The 19,898-nt window shown below is 43.7% G+C and overlaps 1 protein-coding gene across 1 annotated transcript in view; it reads left to right on the top strand.

The window, feature by feature from the left end:
- Positions 1–18,827, top strand: part of LOC124796083 (lipase 3-like) — a 121,809-nt gene extending 102,982 nt beyond the window's left edge. The window contains exons 6-8 of the mRNA XM_047260169.1: positions 3,035–3,119; positions 9,889–10,034; positions 17,488–18,827. Coding sequence (XP_047116125.1) covers positions 3,035–3,119; positions 9,889–10,034; positions 17,488–17,637 — 381 coding nt within the window. The 3' untranslated portion in view covers positions 17,638–18,827. The remainder of the gene's footprint in view (positions 1–3,034; positions 3,120–9,888; positions 10,035–17,487) is intronic.
- Positions 18,828–19,898: the final 1,071 nt, after the last annotated feature.

The following is a 19,898-nucleotide window of genomic DNA, read 5'->3' on the forward strand; positions in this document are numbered from 1 at the left end:
GGTCGTATGCGTGTTTGGCGCCGTGCAGGTGAGCGCCACAATCAGGACTGCATACGACCGAGGCACACAGGGCCAACACACGGCATCATGGTGTGGGGAGCGATCTCCTACACTGGCCGTACACCACTGGTGATCGTCGAGGGGACACTGAATAGTGCACGGTACATCCAAACCGTCATCGAACCCATCGTTCTACCATTCCTAGACCGGCAAGGGAACTTGCTGTTCGAACAGGACAATGCACGTCCGCATGTATCCCGTGCCACCCAACGTGCTCTAGAAGGTGTAAGTCAACTACCCTGGCCAGCAAGATCTCCGGATCTGTCCCCCATTGAGCATGTTTGGGACTGGATGAAGCGTCGTCTCACGCGGTCTGCACGTCCAGCACGAACGCTGGTCCAACTGAGGCGCCAGGTGGAAATGGCATGGCAAGCCGTTCCACAGGACTACATCCAGCATCTCTACGATCGTCTCCATGGGAGAATAGCAGCCTGCATTGCTGCGAAAGGTGGATATACACTGTGCTAGTGCCGACATTGTGCATGCTCTGTTGCCTGTGTCTATGTGCCTGTGGTTCTGTCAGTGTGATCATGTGATGAATCTGACCCCAGGAATGTGTCAATAAAGTTTCCCCTTCCTGGGACAATGAATTCACGGTGTTCTTATTTCAATTTCCTGGAGTGTATTTAGAAACATTCAGCGTTCCTTGAATCGTATGATTACAGAATTCCCCCTCTTTCGTGGAGATTTAGCAGATATATCAATTGACATCATATGTAGAGAAATCCAGAAAACAATAGAAAGATCTAAGACACAATTTGATTTTCTGTATCCCATACATCTTGGTTATTCCCCTTTAGGAGAGCATGTGAACTTGAACCAATTACAGCTTGATTTCTTTTTCTTTCTTCTCAAAACCTCTTCATTAATTCACCGTGTTTTTCCTTCCTTTCGTCTTCTGTTTCTTTCGCTGAGCCTTTTTCTACTTCCTCGTTTTTTGTTTTGCTTCTCAACTGTTTTCTGTCCTCAGTTTCTTCTTCCGAAATTTTCAGTTGTTGCAGGTCTCGTTGTGTTTCTTTATCCAACTGGTCTTTAATTTTCTTGCATTAACATTGTTCAAAAGCTTGTTAGCAAGTCCGTTTTCATCCATCCTACTTAGGTCTCCGTAAAACTGTAGGCGACTTTTCCTAAATTCTTATGTGATGTTGTATACGTGTCCACAGAATTCTGAAGTTAAATCTCGGAGGACACCACCGTAGATTTTTCTAAGAATTTTGCATTTTTGTTTCTCTGTGTCATGGATTTTTGTCACCACTCTAGTTACTGTGGTTTCTCTTGCATGCGACGTCTGTGGTAAAACAGCTGTGCTGCAGTCTCGTACTTTAGTATTATAAGATGTTGGTTTTTGTTGTAGCGAATCCTATCAGTTTCTACGGCTTTGGCAGTTTGTCTACTATTTTTGTCTTGGGGATGTTATTCAGTCGCGTGGGTTAGATCGTTTCTCCTAAGTACCTGAAGTGAGTGACCTGTCACGTTTTTCCAGACTGTGTTTTCAGTCGGAGATTTCAGGCTGATTTGGTGGTAGGAAATTTGGAGTACGGTTTTACAGGAGATTTGCAGGAGATTCTTATGTAGTTTATCTACTGCTAGTTTGATTTCATCTTTGTTCTTCTTTAATATAGCCAGGTATATGCAGAGGTCAAGCATTTCACCGTGACTTTCCCCTTTCGCTTTTCCTATCTGGATACATTTGACATGTTTTCGCTGTTCTCAAATTTTTCCAGCACCATGTTGAACAAGGCGATAAGCCGTCTCCCTATCAGACTCACGTGTGAATTTCGAATGAGTCTGAGATTTCTCCAATGAATTTCACTGTTTAGGTACTTCCAGATAAGGTTTCCTTGATGTTGACTTTGGTCTTTCTTTGGAACTTCTAATTCTTCTAGGCTATTGAACAGCTTTTATCTCTCAGCAGTATCGTAAGCATTTTTGAAATCCACAAACGTGACTAAATTGTTCCGGCATCGTCTGACGTGTAGTATTGTTTCAATGTGCCACATTTGTTCAATACAAGATCTCCCTTTTCTGAACTCCATCTGACACTCACCAGTCTGAGGGTCCACTTGCGGCTCAAGTCGGTTCTTCAAAGCTTTATCAATAATTTTATAAATTACCGGAAAAAGTGAGATTCCTCTGTAATTTTTTCGGATGTTCTGTCTCCTTTCTTATATAAATACCACATCGCTTCTGTAGGTAGTGATGTTTCTACAACACAGGCTAAATTATTACAATTAAGGTGGCCATACGTCCCGGAAATCCGGATTTCTGCCTGACTTTTAAATGGTTTAAATAATATCTCGTCCGGCTAGGTAAACGTCCTAGTATTTTAAAAGCAATCCCTTTACATAGATCTCAAGGAAACACAATTTAAAGGCCCGCCAGATCTGCTCAAACTACGATTAATAATTATCGATTACAAAAAGTGAATACCTTTATTTAAAGGCTTTATGTCAAAAGAGCACTGATCCGACTTGCTTAAAACTGTCCAAGTTTACTTCTCCCGTCCTGTTCACAATGCTAACGTAGAAAGAGTCTTCTCACTAACTGGAGTGAAGACAGAAATAAGTTACATTTGGTTTCAGTTTGGGCTATTCTTGACATCCAATATAATATCGCAATTGTGAGTTGTTATGAATGCTGTACGTTCCATATATTAATATCTTGATTCTGTACAGTCATCACAAAAGTGCGGTTGTTTCTGGCCTAACAAAACATAAATTTTAATGTATTGTAAAGCATTTCACATTGAAGCTATTCCAGATATATTTGTGTTACTTATTTCATGGATAGTGCGCTATATTTAATTGCTAAAAAGCGTTTGTCCCTGTTTTGTAGAAGAGAATTGTGGCAAATTGCAGTTCATGTACAACGTGTAAGACTGAAATGTATTCAAAAGGAAACTAAATGGGTTACATGGTTGAGTAGTTAAGAAGTTCGTATTATGCTTTACCTAACAATTTCTCTGTTCCTATAGGATCGACTGCCGTCCATACTGACGCACATCTTGTCGGGCACGTCGACACGTACTGTCATCCACTTCGTGCAGAATCACAAGGCCGGTAAGTTATGTACTTGCTAAGCAGAGTTCATACAATAGCTGTCACACTCAAGTCACAACCCTCAACAAGGCCCCCCCCCCCCAAAAAAAAAGAAGAAATGCGTCATCATGAAGTGATTTCTTGTTGTTACCGATCATCTTCAGCACATAAAATGTTGCACCACTTATTCAAGATACATGTTATCAAACAGAAACAGTTGCTTAGTGACTTTGTCGGTGGATTCATACTTTACACCGACATTTATATAAAAAATTTTCAAACCACTTGGAAGTGCATAGGGGAGCGTACTTCTCAATGTAGCGTGTATCAGAGTTCCATCCAGTACCATTCGCGTATGGCTCTCAGGAAGACTGAGTGCTTGAACATCTTTGTGCATGCGGTAGCCAACGTTACATATACAAGCGAAAACTAGGAGGCTGTAGTATGTTTATAGATTCCTCACTTAATCTGATTTCTGGAACTTTAAAGGTACCTCTTGCTGCGTGTACCATTCGCGTATGGCTCTCAGGAAGACTGAGTGTTTGAACATCTTTGTGCATGCGGTAGCCAACGTTACCTATACAAGAGAAAACTAGGAGGCTGTAGTATGTTTATAGATTCCTCACTTAATCTGATTTCTGGAACTTTAAGGGTACCTCTTGCTGCGTACTTGGTGTTCATTTCCAAGTGTCTGCCAGTTTAGATTTTTGAGCATCCGTGACACTTTCCACGATTCAAACATGTGAGCATTCGCGCTGCCTTTCTTTGTACACGTTCCACGTACTGTGTTAGAGCTAGTTGGTATGCCTCGCACATAGTTTAGCAATGCTCGAGGGGCCGTGCGGTCTATGGCGCCTTGCCACGGTTCGCGTGGCTTCCACAGTCGGAGGTTCGAGTCCTCCCTCGGGCATGAGTATGTGTGTCTTGTCCTTAGAGTAAGGTAGTTTAAGTAAGATTAAGTAGTGTGTAAGCCTAGGGACCGATGACCTCAGCAGTTTGGTCTCTTAGGAACTTGTCACAAATTTCCAATACTCTAGGGTGGCTCGTAATAGAGTTTTGTAAGTAATCTCCTTTGGATACATTTTCCCAATATGTCAAAGAACCGAAGTTTGCCATCCGATTTACTATGATGGAATCTGTTGGATGGTTTCATTTCATATTCCTACAAATTGTTACATCCAAATGGTAGTGTGAGTCCACTGGTTCCAATTGCGATACGTTGAGATTTTGATTATAGGATACTACGATTTTGCTTTCTGTTAACTGCACATTTTTTAAATTTCTGATCGTTTAAAGATATCTGTCAATATTTGCACCATTTGGAAATCTCATCAAAATTTAACTTTGGCCTCGTGCAGCTATTTTCACACACTGCCTTATTGTAAATAGCTATGTGATCTGCAGAAAGCATGAGATTACTACTGATAATGTCCGTCGAGTTATTAATATATAACACAAACATCAAGGGTCCCGTAACACTTCGCTGGGACAGGCCTGAAGTTACTCCTACATCTGTCAGCTTCCCATTCAATTACAACATTCTGCATCCTCTTCACCAAGAAATGTCCGCCCCCTGTAGCTGAGTGGTCAGCTTGACAGAATTTCAAACCTGAGAGCCCGGGTTCGATTCCCGCCTGGATCGGAAATTTTCTCCGCTCAGGGACTGGGTGTTGTGCTGTCCTAATCATCAACATTTCATCCCCATCGACGCGCAAGTTGCCGAAGTGGCATCAAATCGAAAGACTTGCACCTAACGGGAGACCCTAGTCACACGACATTTTATTTAACGAGAAATCTTCAGTTCGTAAAGGGAAGCAGAAGTATGAACTGTAAAGAATAATTTGTTTTTTCTTGGAAAGCCATGAAAGAGGAGAAAATTTTTATATCTAGAGAGAAATCACGAAGGGAACTGAGTTTTGGGCTCACTACTATTCACATACACTGATGAGCCACTACATTGACCATTGCCTACCGCGACGTCGCATGCCGTAACAGAAGGATGTAAGTGGAGCAGACGCATACATAGGATCACCATAGCGAAGATATGGGCTGCAAATGGGGAAATTCCTCGAGATAAGCGACATTAACAAATGCCATTATTATGCGCAGCCTGTGAATGAGTATCTTGAAAACAGAGAAGCTGGTCGAATGTTCACGTGCTACTGTCGTGAGCATCTTCGTAAAGAGGTAGGGCAGTGAAACTATCACTAGGTGCTAAATGGTTGGACGTCCACGATTCTTCACAGAACGTGGGGTTCGGAGGCTTGTCTGCTCTGTGTAGTAGGATAGATGGTGATCTGTGGCATCTCTCCCGAAAGAGCACAATGCTGGTGCACGCACAAGTGTTTCGTAGGACACCGTTCATTGTACATTGTTGAACATGGAGCTCCACAGCAGATCACCACTATGTTGGCCCAACGACATCGTCAATTACTATTGCCGTGGGCACGCGACCATCGGGATGCGCCGTCGATCAATGGAAACGTATTGGCTCTTCGGGTGAATCACATTTTTGCTACACTGCATGTATGGTTGTCTGCACAAACGCCGTCATAGAGGTGAACGGCGGCTCGAAACGTGCAGCGCGCCAGTGACGTAGGCTAGTGGAAGCAGTATTACGCTGTAGTAGACATTCTCTTGCGCTTCCGTGGGATCTGTGATTATAGTCGAAGACACGCTGGCAGCTGCGAATCACCTGCATCCATTTATGCCTAATGTCTTCCCCGACGGTTATGCCATCTTTCAGCAGTATAACTGCCCGTGTCTCGGAGCCAGAACCGTGCTGTAGTGGTTTGAGGCGCATTACAGTGAACTCAGGTTGATGTCTCGGCGACGAAATTCGCCTGATGTAAATCGTATGGAACCCATCTGGGTCGCTATCGGGTGCCATCACTGCGTACCCAAATCAGCAGCCCGTTACTTAACGCGAATTACATGACGTATGCTTAGACATTTAATGCCACATACATCCACAAACCTAGCAACAAACACTCAGATCCCTGATACGCAAAGCCAGTGATGTATTTCGTTCCAAAGACGGACAAACAAGCTTTCAAGTAGGTGGTCGTAATGTTTTGGCTCATCAGTGTATATGTCTGAGCGACCTTCCACTTAACATTCGTCACACGGAACTGGTACTTTTTGCAGATGATACTAGTGTTACAATAAATCCCTTTGGAGAAAAAGCAACAGAACAGACAGTTAACTATGTTTTTAAAGAACTATTAAGTAGCTCCCTGAAAAACGACTGCCGGCCGCGGTGGTCTAGCGGTTCTAGGCGCGCAGTCCGGAACCGCGCGACTGCTACGGTCGCAGGTTCGAATCCTGCCTCGGGCATGGATGTGTGTGATGTCCTTAGGTTAGTTAGGTTAAGTAGTTCTAAGTTCTAGGGGACTGATGACCACAGTAGTTAAGTCCCATAGTGCTCAGAGCCATTTGAACCATTTGAAAAACGACTATCCCTTAATTTTGAGAACACACACTAGATTCAGTTCTGGACAACCCAAATAGAGTTATGCCAACAGTTGATGTAGCATATGAGCAGGAATCAATAAACCGGGTACAACGCTCCTACCGTTTGTGTGTACATATTGATGAAAACTTGAAACGAAAGACAAATATTTTTGAGCTGCTGAAACAATTAGATCAGCTACTTTTCTCTTCGTATAATTACTAGTCTTGGAAACAAACGAATCTACCCTACTCAGATTTTTCACTTATGGAATAATTTTGTTGGGTACCTTATCACTTACGAGGAAAGTATTGTTTACACAAAAGTGAGCAGTAAGAGTAATATGTGGTGTTCAAAAAAAGATGGTTCAAATGGCTCTGAGCATTATGGGACTTAACTGCTGAGGTCATCAGTCCCCTAGAACTTAGAACTACTTAAACCTAACTAACCTAAGGACATGACACACATCCATGCCCGAGGCAGGATTCGAACCTGCGACCGTAGCGGTCGCGCGGTTCCAGACTGTTGCGCATAGAACCGCTCGGCCACTTCGGCCGGTAATATGTGGTGTTCATCCACTATCTTCATGCAGGTATCTCTTCAAGGAATTAGGCGTTTTAACTGCACCATCACAGCACCAACATTCGGTAATGAAATTCATCATAAATAATCCATCACAATTTGAGAAGAATAGTGAGGTCCATGCCTACAATATTAGAGAAAAAAATGACCGTTACTACCTTTGTCCAATGCCATAAAATATGTGAGAGATAGCGAACAAGTTTTAAATCTAACCTAAAATCATTTCTTCTCGACAGTCCTTCTACTTCATGGACGAATTTTCATTTACAGACTGGTACTAGGTATGAAACATCCTAGTTTTGAAGTGCAGTTGCGTGGCTAGGACTAAACAAATATGTTCATTAATGTTAAAACTAATCACGTACGCCGGCCGAGGTGGCCGAGCAGTTTTAGGCGCTACAGCCTGGAACCGCAAGAACGCTACGGTCGCAGGTTCGAATCCTGCCTCGGGCATGGATGTGTGTGATGTCCTTAGGTTAGTTAGGTTTAAGTAGTTCTAAGTTCTAGGGGACTGATAACCTCAGCAGTTAAGTCTCATAATGCTCAGAGCCATTTGAACCATTTTTGAACTACGTGTTTTCGTTTTTGATGTGTGAAGTTTTACATTTCTGAACATTTACAGTAAATTCGCAACCCTTACATCACTTTGAAATCTTATGAAGCTCAAACTGAATATTTGTGCGGCATTTTTCAGACAGTACTTCGTTTGAGATAACCGCATCATTTGTGAAAAGACATCACGAATTTGACCTCGCGTGTGGCACTTATCAATTATTTCCATAAAAGAAACACTCGAGTAACCTATGGAACATGTAACTAACTATAATATTCAATATTCTCTGTACTACAACTTAAAGTAGAAGCTACAAAACAGTAAAAGAACCTGATTCTCAGTCCTATTATCAGTCTGAGTGGGTTTGTAGATTGTGGTGGCAACTTTTTATTGCTGTGTTTCAGCATACGTTTTCCAGGTGCGCTTTTTTGTTGATTAATAGGCTTTCCGACATCTACCACTGGGTGTCATCGTCGATTTCTGTTAGAACCAGTTCGCACACTAACCTATCTCCACAGAGTTAGTTGTAGGCATCGAAGCCAAGTCCTAATTGCGCTGTTCCCTAGGAGGATGGTGCCCAACTGTATCAATTCTGACTGTCTAAATTGACGGAATTTACTACTTCCCCTGGAAATCGTACTGCCTGTCACTCCACATACGTAGAATCGTTTATTTACACTAAAAATGTAAACAGTTTCATAGTGAAACTACAATGTCTGACAAAAACGCCAAGCACCCTGAATTGGAGGAGAAAATGAAATGAAACGGATTGAGAGGGTATGTGACATTATTCCATTGATAACAAAATCGAGTCCGATTTTCAAAGAACTTGGCAGTATGGGACCACTAATTGCTATTACGTTGCAGTCCCTCTGCTCTACTGTATCCTCTCCTTAGAGAAGCTGGCCCTCAAATATTGCCACTAATCCTCGATGTTATGCACACTGGCATTGATACGGAGTTGACGTCGGAAGTGGTCCCACACGTGTTCCATCGGCGACAAAAGTGGGAGTCTTGCTGGCCACGGGAATACCCCATCATCATTCAGACAATACATAGAGTCGCGTGCCATGTGTGAATGAGCATTGTCCTGTTGAAATACGGCACCACGATACTGTCACATGAGGGGCAACGCATGAGGACCTGCGATGTACGTGACATACCGTTTTGTCGTCAGAGTTTCTTCAATCACTGCCAGCCGCGGCCTGAAGATAAAACACCTGGTTCGTGAATGTATCTTCATTTTTCTTAAGTATTGCTTCCATTATCAACAGCAATGTCAGTACTGCCTCTCTGGTGCCTTTATCTTTCCTAAACCCAAACTGATCATCATCTAACATAACCTCATTTTTCCTTTCAGTTCTTCTGTATATTATTCTTGTCGGCGTCTTGGATGCACGAGCTCTTAAACTGATTGTGCAAACATTCTCGCACTTTGTCAGCCTTGCCATTTCCCCCGGTGATTTTAGAAATTGCGATGGAATGTTACCTATCCCTTCTGCCTTATTTGATAGTAAGTCTTCCAACGCTCTTTTAAATTCTGATTCTATTACTGGATCCCCTAGTTCTTTTATACCGACTGCTGTTTCTTCTCTGTCACGCCATCAGGCAGGTTCTAGACGCTTCAGGCTGGAACCATGCGACCACTACGGTCGCAGATTCGAATCCTGCCTCGGGCATGGATGTGTGTGATGTCCTTAGGTTACTTAGGTTTAAGTAGCTGTAAGTTCTAGGGGACTGATGATCTCAGAAAGGCCCATAGTGCTCAGTGCCATTTGAACCATTTCGTCAGAGAAGTCTTCCCCTCACAGAGGTCTAATTTTTTCTCTTCCCAGCTACCCGCTCTCTCCTCTGCATTTAACAGCGGAGTTTACATTGCAGTCTTAACGTTACCATCCTTGCTTTTCATTTCACAGAAGGTCGTTTTTACTTTTCTATGTGCTTAGCAGGCCTTCCGACAATTACATCTTTCTCGATTTCTTCACATTTTTCTTGCAGCCATTTCGCCTTAGCTTCCCCGCACTTCCTATCTATTTTATTCCGAAGCTTCTACCTGCACATTAATTTGTTGACTTCCTTTAATGCTTGCTCAATGTACAGGCTGAATACAACCCTGTTCCACTCCCTTCACCTACTTGTGCCCCCCTTCTATGTGCTTCGGCTCTGGTTTATGCAGAAGCTGCAGACAGCCTTTCGCTTTGCAGACGAATTCCGCGCGTTCGACCACGGGCCAGAGGGCAACGTGCGCTTCTACAACCAGAGCACGCCGCCCCGCTTCGACCTACGCCACTACGACTCCACGCCCGTAGCCGTCTTCTACGCCGACAACGACTACGCGCTCACCGTCAAGGTCAGTCTGCGCATCGAACCTCTCCCTGCTGCACACTTTAGAGACAACAGCAGCTCACACGGCAGATCGGTTTTTGTAGACCCTGAGGCACATGCCATTTAACGCTAGATTACAAAACCCACGTAAAATTTACTATTGCAGCTGGTTGAAACCTGGTTGATAGGTACTAAGAGAGCGCACAGGATAACGTTACTATTGTGGATGGGGCCGTAAACACTTACTGTGAGCTGCGCAATCAAACACACAACTTTATTTTACCAAGAACCACTTATTTACACATTGCTTTAATAGATCACAACTAGACAATACAGCTGAAGGCCTAGTTAAAGAAAACTTGAGATGTTTTCTGGGCTGAAGGCCCAAAACCACACCAAAGACAAGAATGACTGAAGGACTGGCTTAGAAATCAGAAGCAATTAAAAATAGAAGGTTAAAATTAAAAAAAAAAACATGCAACTGAAAACAATTAGTGGCTGAAGGCCTACACCACATTTCTGATGGCTCTGAGCACTATGGGACTTAACTTCTGTCATCAGTCCCCTAGGACTTAGAACTACTTAAACCTAACTAACCTAAGGACATCACACACATCTATGCCCGAGGCAGGATTCGAACCTGCGACCGTAGCGGTAGCGCAGTTCCAGACTGTAGCACCTAGAACCGCTCGGCCACCCCGGCAGGCCCACACGTCTGAAGGGCAACTATAATTGAAATACATTAATAAACAAATTTTCTAACCAAGAAATTTCTTTTAAACTTACAACAGAACAGCCAAAAGCCTAATTAAAGAAATATTAACTTATTGCACGGCTGAAGGCCACAAACCAATTTGAAACAGCGGCTGAAGGCCTGAACGACAAGTCAAACAAACAATTTAAAATGAATCCCTTCCTTCATGTAAAAAGTTTTCATTTAAAGAATACACAGCTGAAGGCCTTATTAAAAGAGGTTCACGTAAATCCTCGGCTGAAGCCACACATAACACAGCGAACAACCAATGGCTTAGGACCTGGATTACAAACAATTTCAGATAGAAAAAAATTTTAAGGAAATTTTTTTAAAAATAAACTCAATCTTCAAAATTTTAATTTAACATCACTGAAGTCCTTTATGTAAAATTTAAAAAGCACTGAATTAATACACGGCTGAAGGCCTCGCACAATACTTCAAACTAAAATGAAAATCACAATCTAAATCCAACAGAACGGGTGGTGTTCAGAAGTGTTCCACGGGTCGGCCTGAGAAGGTACCGCAAACGTAAGGTGAGGTGAGACAGGCAGACAAGAGTTGAAGTTAAGTAATCAGATGGCAACCCAAACTAGGGACGGCCCAAGGACAGACCAACAGTTTATCTAATTCCCTTCTGTCTGGCCAACGGCACTACTGTGGAAAATATGGGCCGAGGATGAGGATACGAACAGCACTACGTTTTCAGAAATTGGTGTCTAAAAACAGCCAAGGGAACAATAACCACTCTGAGCAAAATATGAACCAAACAACTTAAAAGGCTGTCGAGCTACACGCTGTGCCTGACAGCATCAACACGATGAGGAAAGGCACACTGCCGGAAAACTATGCTAACAACCAGGGCATGTAATAGGGCAGAGCAGAAAATACCGCTGGTGCATTTCACTGGCAAGTAACAGTCAATTTAACAATTAATCACAATATAGGAAGACGACTGCAAGATCTCGCCAACTCCAACACACCATATGTTGCTGCTAGCCGAAGGAGCAACATCCCGCAAATGAATGAAGAGATGTCACAATAGTTGAGGTTTCATAACAGGTTAACTGATCACTCAGCTTCAGCGTCCAGGTTCAGAGGGCAACGAACTTAGTTGCTCTCGCAGCTAGCGCCTCACGATCCAACAGCGCGTGCACGCTGCCATCAGTCCCAGCCTGGCCCTGCGGCGCGGAGACTTCCTCGCTGCTCCATCCCAACTGACTGACCACCACACACACCACCACCCGGAAATACTAGCGGTCACACCAAAGATAGGACGACAGTACTAGTATCGATAAGCGCTGCTACTGCCACTCAAGGAGGCAAACCAGCAAGTTACGCCAGCAAGTAAGGAAGAAACAAGACGCCACTCGATGTGACAAAATGCCAAAGAACAAACGGCATGAACGCGAGCGGCACACGGCACACTGGTACCAATTCGAGGTTCTCTCCAGCCGGGAATTGTCAGTTTAGGGTGTAAAACCGGACGTTTTGTACTTATTTTATGTGTGATGTACCACTCGAGACATTATAGTTGTCATTAGCTAGCGCATAAATTAGAAGTTATGACTTCCTTTGAATAAAATATGGAGTAGTGAAATTTACGATGGTTTAGTAACAACATAACATTTCCTGCATTTAGCACTCTAGTGTTAATACTGTAGTTGTACTCATATGTGTTTCATTTATGGATCAAAAAGTAAGAAAGAAAAAAAAGTAGTTCCTCCGCTAGAAAAGAGAAGTGTAAAATTTCATGGTCCACTCCAGAACCTAGTATAATCCGAAATTCCTAGAAGTGTAAGACAGAAAAACATGTAGTCTCACTGTTACGAATTTTGCAACTTATTTGGGAGGATTGCACAATAACTTCTCAAAATGATTGGGGAGACAAAGACCATCTTGATTCAGCTCTAGGCTGCTGAAAACAGTCCTAACGACTAATTTGAAAATGGTCTTGGAAGGTTTCTTGCATCCAGTTAATTGAATGCCGGTCTTGTGATACACATCACGCAAACAACCCAAAAATACAGCTTTTATATAACATTTTGTTCAACTTGAGTTGAGCCACTCAAAATTAAGAAAGAGAAGGCACGAAATTAATCCAATAAGTCCGTTAGCATGATCCGATATGAAATTTTGGAAGCAAACAATGCAAACAATGAATTGTAGATTGCATCGAAGCTGCATAGGTGGCCTTTTAAAGCTTATTTCTCGTTTGTTCACTTCGAAGAGTATTAATTAACGGATTTTATTTTGTATATTTGTCGATCTAGCTCACTTTCAGTGATACATGAATCGAAGTATTTTTTGTGAATGTCCTCTACCTTTTCTTGTTGGATGCGTTTGATTTAATCGTATGAGGATGCAATATAAGATCATTAACTCAAAAATGGTGAAACCATATCCATAAGAATAACGTAAAGATGCACTTTTCATATGTTAATGAAATATGTTTATCTTTTAGAAATCAAATTAATTTACTTCCAAACTACACTGATGAGCCAAAATATTACCACAATACTGAAAGCCGCCTGGTAGTAGAGCGAACACGTGGCGTGGTAACAAAAGAATCGAACAGAGCAGAGATGAAAGGGGAATTATTCTACTGACGATACAGATCCCAGACAGGAAAATCCACTGACAGACACGACTTAGACGGAGGTCAAATTGTATTGCCAAGCGTCTTGCAGCAATTATCTCGGAAAAGGCGAAGCTGGTCAACTATTTGCGTGCTACTGTCGTGAGGGGAAAATGGTCGAAGGACGATGAAACTGCGAGTTGGCCACAAGTTGCTGGACGTCCACCCGTAATAACGCAACGTTGAGGTTGTTGGGTTCCCGCTCTGTAAATGAGGATGGGTGACGACTTGCAGGAAATCTGACAATGCTGGGACAGGCATAAGTGTTTCTACATCTGCATCTACATCTACATCGATACTCTGCAAATCACATTTAACTGCCTGGCAGAGGGTTCATCGAACCGCCTTCACAATTATCTACTATTCCAATCTCCTATGCGCGCGCGGAAAGAACGAACACGTATATCTTTCCGTACGAGCTCTGATTTCCCTTATTTTGTCGTGGTGATCGTTTCTCCCTATGTAGGTCGGTGTTAACAAAATATTTTCACATTCGGAGGAGAAAGTTGGTGATTGGAATTTCGTGAGAAGATTTCGTCGCAACGGAAAACGCCTTTCTTTTAATGTTGTCCAGCCCAAATCCTGTATCATTTCTGTGACACTCTCTCCCATGTTACGCGATAATACAAAATGTGCTGCCTTTCTTTGAACTTGTAGTCCGTCAGTACCATCTGGTAAAGATCCCACACCGCGTAGCAGTATTTTGAAAGAGGACGGACAAGCGTAGTGTAGGTAGTCTCCTTACAAGGGCTGTTACATTTTCTAAGTGCCTTAGAAAAAATAAAACACAGTCCTTGGTTAGTCTTCCCCACATCATTTTCTATGTGTTCCTTCCAATTTAAGTTGTTCGTAATTGTAATACCTAGATATTTATTTGAATTTATGGGTTTTAGATTAGACTGATTTATCGTGTACCGGAAGTTTAATGGATTCCTTTTAGCACTCATGTGGATGTCCTCACACTTTTCGTTATTTAGGGTCAACTGCCGATTTTTGCACCATTCAGATATCTTTTCTGAATTGTTTTGGAATTTGTTTTGATCATCTGATGACTTTATTAGTCGATAAACGATAGCGTCATCTGCAAACAACCTAAGACGGATGCTGAGATTATCTCCCAAATCGTTTATATAGATAAGGAACAGCAAAGGGCCTATAAAACTACCTTGAGAACGCCAGAAAGTGTTTTACTCGATAACTTTCCATCAGTTACTACGAACTGTGACCTCTTTGACAATAAATCACAAATCCAGTCACACAACTGAGACGATATTCCATAAGCACTCAATTTCACTACAAGCCGCTTGTGTGGTACAGTGTCAAAAGCCTTCCTGAAATCCAGAAATACGAAATCGATCTGAAATACCTAGTCAATAGCACTCAACACTTCATGTGAATAAAGAGCTAGTTGTGTTTCACAGGAACCCATGTTGACTGTGTGTCAATAGACAGTTTTCTTCGAGGTAATTCATAATATTCGAACACAATATATGTTCCAAACTCAGGCTGCATATTGACGTTAACGATATGGGCCTGTAATTTAGTGGATTACTCGTACAACCTTATCTGAACATTGGAGTGACCTGTGCAACTTTCCAGTCTTTGGGTACGGATCTTTCGTCGAGCGAACGGTTGTATATGATTGTTAAGTATGGAGCTAATGCATCAGCATACTCCGAAAGGAACCTAATTGGTATACAGTGTGGACCAGAAGACTTGCTTTTATTAAGTGATTTAAGTTGCTTCACTACTCTGAGGATATTTAGTTCTGCGTTACTCATGTTGGCAACTGTTCTCGATTCGAATTCTGGAATGTTTACTTCGTCTTCTTTTGTGAAGGCACCGCTAACATACTTCACATACGACCAGAATCTCGTTGGTTTTTCTGCCAGGTTTCGAGACAAAGTTTCGTTGTGGAAACTGTTATAAGCATAGGAGCACACAGTCCAATGCACATTGTTGAACATATGGCTTCACAATCGGCGACCCTAAATCTTCCGTGTTGACTTAAACATCGTCAATTACGATTGCAGTGGGCTCGGAAGCACCAAGACCGGACCGTAGATCAACGGAAACGTTATGCGTGGTCGGCTGAATCATGTTTTTTTGTTATTACGCTAGGTCAATAGTCAAGTTCCGACACACCGTCATCCAGGCGAATGGCTACTCGAAACATGTATGTACCAGAAGGACCATCCGCCACACACTGTCAGATAGCTTGCGGAGTATTGATGTAAACGTAAAATCAATAATCTTCAACAATTGGAAAATCACATTTTGCAGCTGTGAAACAAATAACGCCAGATATACAGTAGCGATGGAACTTGCAGGGTCATCACACTAAAATGCACTAAATATGTATTTAAAATATACACTACTGGCCATTAAAATTGCTACACCAAGAAGAAATGCAGGTGATAAACGGGTATTCATTGGACAAAGATATTATACTAGAACTGACATGTGATTACATTTTCACGCAATTTGGGTGCATAGATCCTGAGAAATCAGTACCCAGAACAACCACCTCTGGCCGTAATAACGGCCTTGATACGCCTGGGCATTCAGTCAAACAGAGCTTGGATGGCGTGTAGATGTACAGCTGCTCATGCAGCTTCAACACGATACCACAGTTCATCAAAAGTAGTGACTAGTGTATTGTGACGAGCCAGCTACTCGGCGACCATTGACCAAACGTTTTCAGTTGGTGAGAGATCTGGAGAATGTGCTGGCAAGGGCAGCAGTCGAACATTTTCTGTATCCAGAAAGGCCCGTACAGGACCTGCAACATGCGGTCGTACATTATCCTGCTGAAATGTAGGGTTTCGCAGGGATCGAATGAAGGGTAGAGCCACGGCTCGTAACACATCTGAAATGTAATGTCCACTGTTCAAAGTGCCGTCAATGTGAGCAAGAGGTGACCGAGACGTGTAACCAATGGCACCCCATACCATCACGCCGGGTGATACGCCAATATGACGATGACGAATATACGCTTCCAATGTGCGTTCGCCGCGATGTCGCCAAACACGGATGCGACCATCATGATGCTGTTATCAGAACCTGGATTCATCAGAAAAAATGACGTTTTGCCATTCGTCCACCCAGGTACGTCGTTGAGTACACCATCGCAGGCGCTCCTGTCTGTGATGCAGCGTCAAGGGTAACCGCAGCCATGGTCTCCGAGCTGATAGTCCATGCTGCTGCAAACGTCGTCGAACTGTTGGTGCAGATGGTTGTTGTTCTGCAAACGTCCCCATCTGTTGACTCAGGGATCGAGACGTGGCTGTACGATCCGTTAGAGCCATGCAGATAAGCTGCCTGTCATCTCGACTGCTAGTGATACGAGGCCGTTGGGAACCAGCACGGCGTTCCGTATTACCCTCCTGAACCCACCGATTCCATATTCTACTAACAGTCATTGAATCTCGACCAACGCGAGCAGCAATGTCGCGCTACGATAAACGTCAATCCCGATAGGCTACAATCCGGCCTTTATCAAAGTCGGAAACGTGATGGTACGCATTTCTCCTCCTTACACGAGGCACCACAACAACGTTTCACCAGGTAACGCTGGTCAACTGCTGTTTGTGTATGAGACTTGGGTTGGAAACTTTCCTCATGTCAGCACGTTGTAGGTGCCGCCACCGGCGCCAAACTTGTGTGAATGCTCTGAAAAGGTAATCATTTGCATATCACAGCATCTTCTTCCTGTCGGTTAAATTTCGCGTCTGTAGTACGTCATCTTCGTGGTGTAGCAATTTTAATGGCCAGTAGTGTATCAATGTATGTTCATGTTGTTTGTAGTCCATAATAATGTGGTTAGTTGGAAAATAATACGTGACTTTTTAAACACCCTATATTTCTTGACACCTGGTGTCTTCGAGTTCATCGGATGAGCAATGTAAAAAATGTCAGTTTTAGAATGAGTCCCTCTAGGATAAACTTCTACGGATGTTCGTGCCCACATACGTGAGAAGAAGTCAGTGAGCGGTACAGTATCCGTTTCTTGGTGTGGGTCTCTGGACGTTAAGTGATCAGGTCTTTGTTGGTAGTGTAAAATGCTCAGTCCTGTGTGCTTGTCTGCAGGAGGTGCAGCGCTTCTACGAGCTGCTGCCGCGGCGCATCGGGATGTTCCGAGTGCCTTACGACAACTTCACCCACATCGACTTCCTCATCGCCAGGGACCAGCGCAGGCTCCTCAACGACCGTGTCGTCGACATACTGAAGCGTTACTGACACGACTGCTGGTCAGTACCGGCCTCGCTGGATCACTTCGTCGTTTCGTTGCCAACAGCCGTCTAGTTATGGAAGTATACCAATGAATTCATTCCATCTGTGTGCTGCCGTCGTATACGCTCCTTTGTCGCACAACATCGTACAGTTAACGTCCATACTACCACAGTCATAAAGCTTTTACAGTCATAAAGCTTTTATCACCACATCGAAAACATAAAAAACATAAAACATTTGATTTATTTATTTGTAGGTACGTGTCCATGTCGTTGTACGGACTGAAATCCTAGCGTCAGCATAGCATGCCTGAGAAGAATGCATTGACTAGTTCCACCAGGATTGGCCTGACATAGCTGAAACATTTCGCCTGCTGCCTATAACGAACTATACCATTGTAAATGAAATGTGTTCGCAGTTGCAAATATGGACAACCATCAGCTTTATAATGGAATGACAACAATGGAAATTTGTGCTGGACGGGGACTCGAACCCGTATTTCTCACTTATCCCGAGTGGTCACCTTACCATAAGGCTATCCGAATGCGATTCACGACCGGTCTCAAACTTTCTCATATCGTCAGTCGTGTATGTACAGCCTGCACTAGAACATCCATTATGTTTATTCCCGTACAGGGGACACATTTCAGTTGAAAGAAATCCGGATTCGACACATATTTTGATTATCGTCATTCCATTACACAGCTGATGGTTGTCCATATTCGCAACTGCAGACACATTTCATGTATTTCATAACGGCTGTAATCGTCACAGTGCGTGTTCCTTCAGGCACGCATGCATGCCCGAAGGAATATAGTATTGTACTTCTGACAACACAGTCACTGGAAAATCGTACACCATTATAGTCCACGTTAGCAGTGGGCTGTATCATTACGTTTTACGTCTTCTGGCGTCACGCTGCCCTTCTGTGATGCGGGGTTTTTGATGTGTACCAGGACTGCAGACATGTATCTACAAGCAAACAAAAATTAATAAAGTAATTTTAATTTTTCAAGGTGACAGTTAAAACTTTAAACTCACCTCGTACAAGTATTATACGAGCACTTTTTCTTCATATGAGTGGACTCTGGAAAGTGAATTACACACTATTATGGCAAGTAATTATTACTGAATGGTGCGTTATACTTCAAAATGACACACACACACACACACACACACACACACACACACACACACACACACACACACACACACACACACATATATACACTCCTGGAAATTGAAATAAGAACACCGTGAATTCATTGTCCCAGGAAGGGGAAACTTTATTGACACATTCCTGGGATCTGATACATCACATGATTACACTGACAGAACCACAGGCACATAGACACAGGCAACAGAGCATGCACAATGTCGGCACTAGTACAGTGTATATCCACCTTTCGCAGCAATGCAGGCTGCTATTCTCCCATGGAGACGATCGTAGAGATGCTGGATGTAGTCCTGTGGAACGGCTTGCCATGCCATTTCCACCTGGCGCCTCAGTTGGACCAGCGTTCGTGCTGGACGTGCAGACCGCGTGAGACGACGCTTCATCCAATCCCAAACATGCTCAATGGGGGACAGATCCGGAGATCTTGCTGGCCAGGGTAGTTGACTTACACTTTCTAGAGCACGTTGGGTGGCACGGGATACATGCGGACGTGCATTGTCCTGTTGGAACAGCAAGTTCCCTTGCCGGTCTAGGAATGGTAGAACGGTGGGTTCGATGACGGTTTGGATGTACCGTGCTCTATTCAGTGTCCCCTCGACGATCACCAGTGGTGTACGGCCAGTGTAGGAGATCGCTCCCCACACCATGATGCCGGGTGTTGGCCCTGTGTGCGTCGGTCGTATGCAGTCCTGATTGTGGCGCTCACCTGCACGGCGCCAAACACGCATACGACCATCATTGGCACCAAGGCAGAAGCGACTCTCATCGCTGAAGACGACACGTCTCCATTCGTCCCTCCATTCACGCCTGTCGCGACACCACTGGAGGCGGGCTGCACGATGTTGGGGCGTGAGCGGAAGACGGCCTAACGGTGTGCGGGACCGTAGCCCAGCTTCATGGAGACGGTTGCGAATGGTCCTCGCCGATACCCCAGGAGCAACAGTGTCCCTAATTTGCTGGGAAGTGGCGGTGCGGTCCCCTACGGCACTGCGTAGGATCCTACGGTCTTGGCGTGCATCCGTGCGTCGCTGCGGTCCGGTCCCAGGTCGACGGGCACGTGCACCTTCCGCCGACCACTGGCGACAACATC

This window comes from Schistocerca piceifrons, chromosome 4 (genome assembly GCF_021461385.2).
Source record: "Schistocerca piceifrons isolate TAMUIC-IGC-003096 chromosome 4, iqSchPice1.1, whole genome shotgun sequence".
NCBI lineage: Eukaryota > Metazoa > Arthropoda > Insecta > Orthoptera > Acrididae > Schistocerca > Schistocerca piceifrons.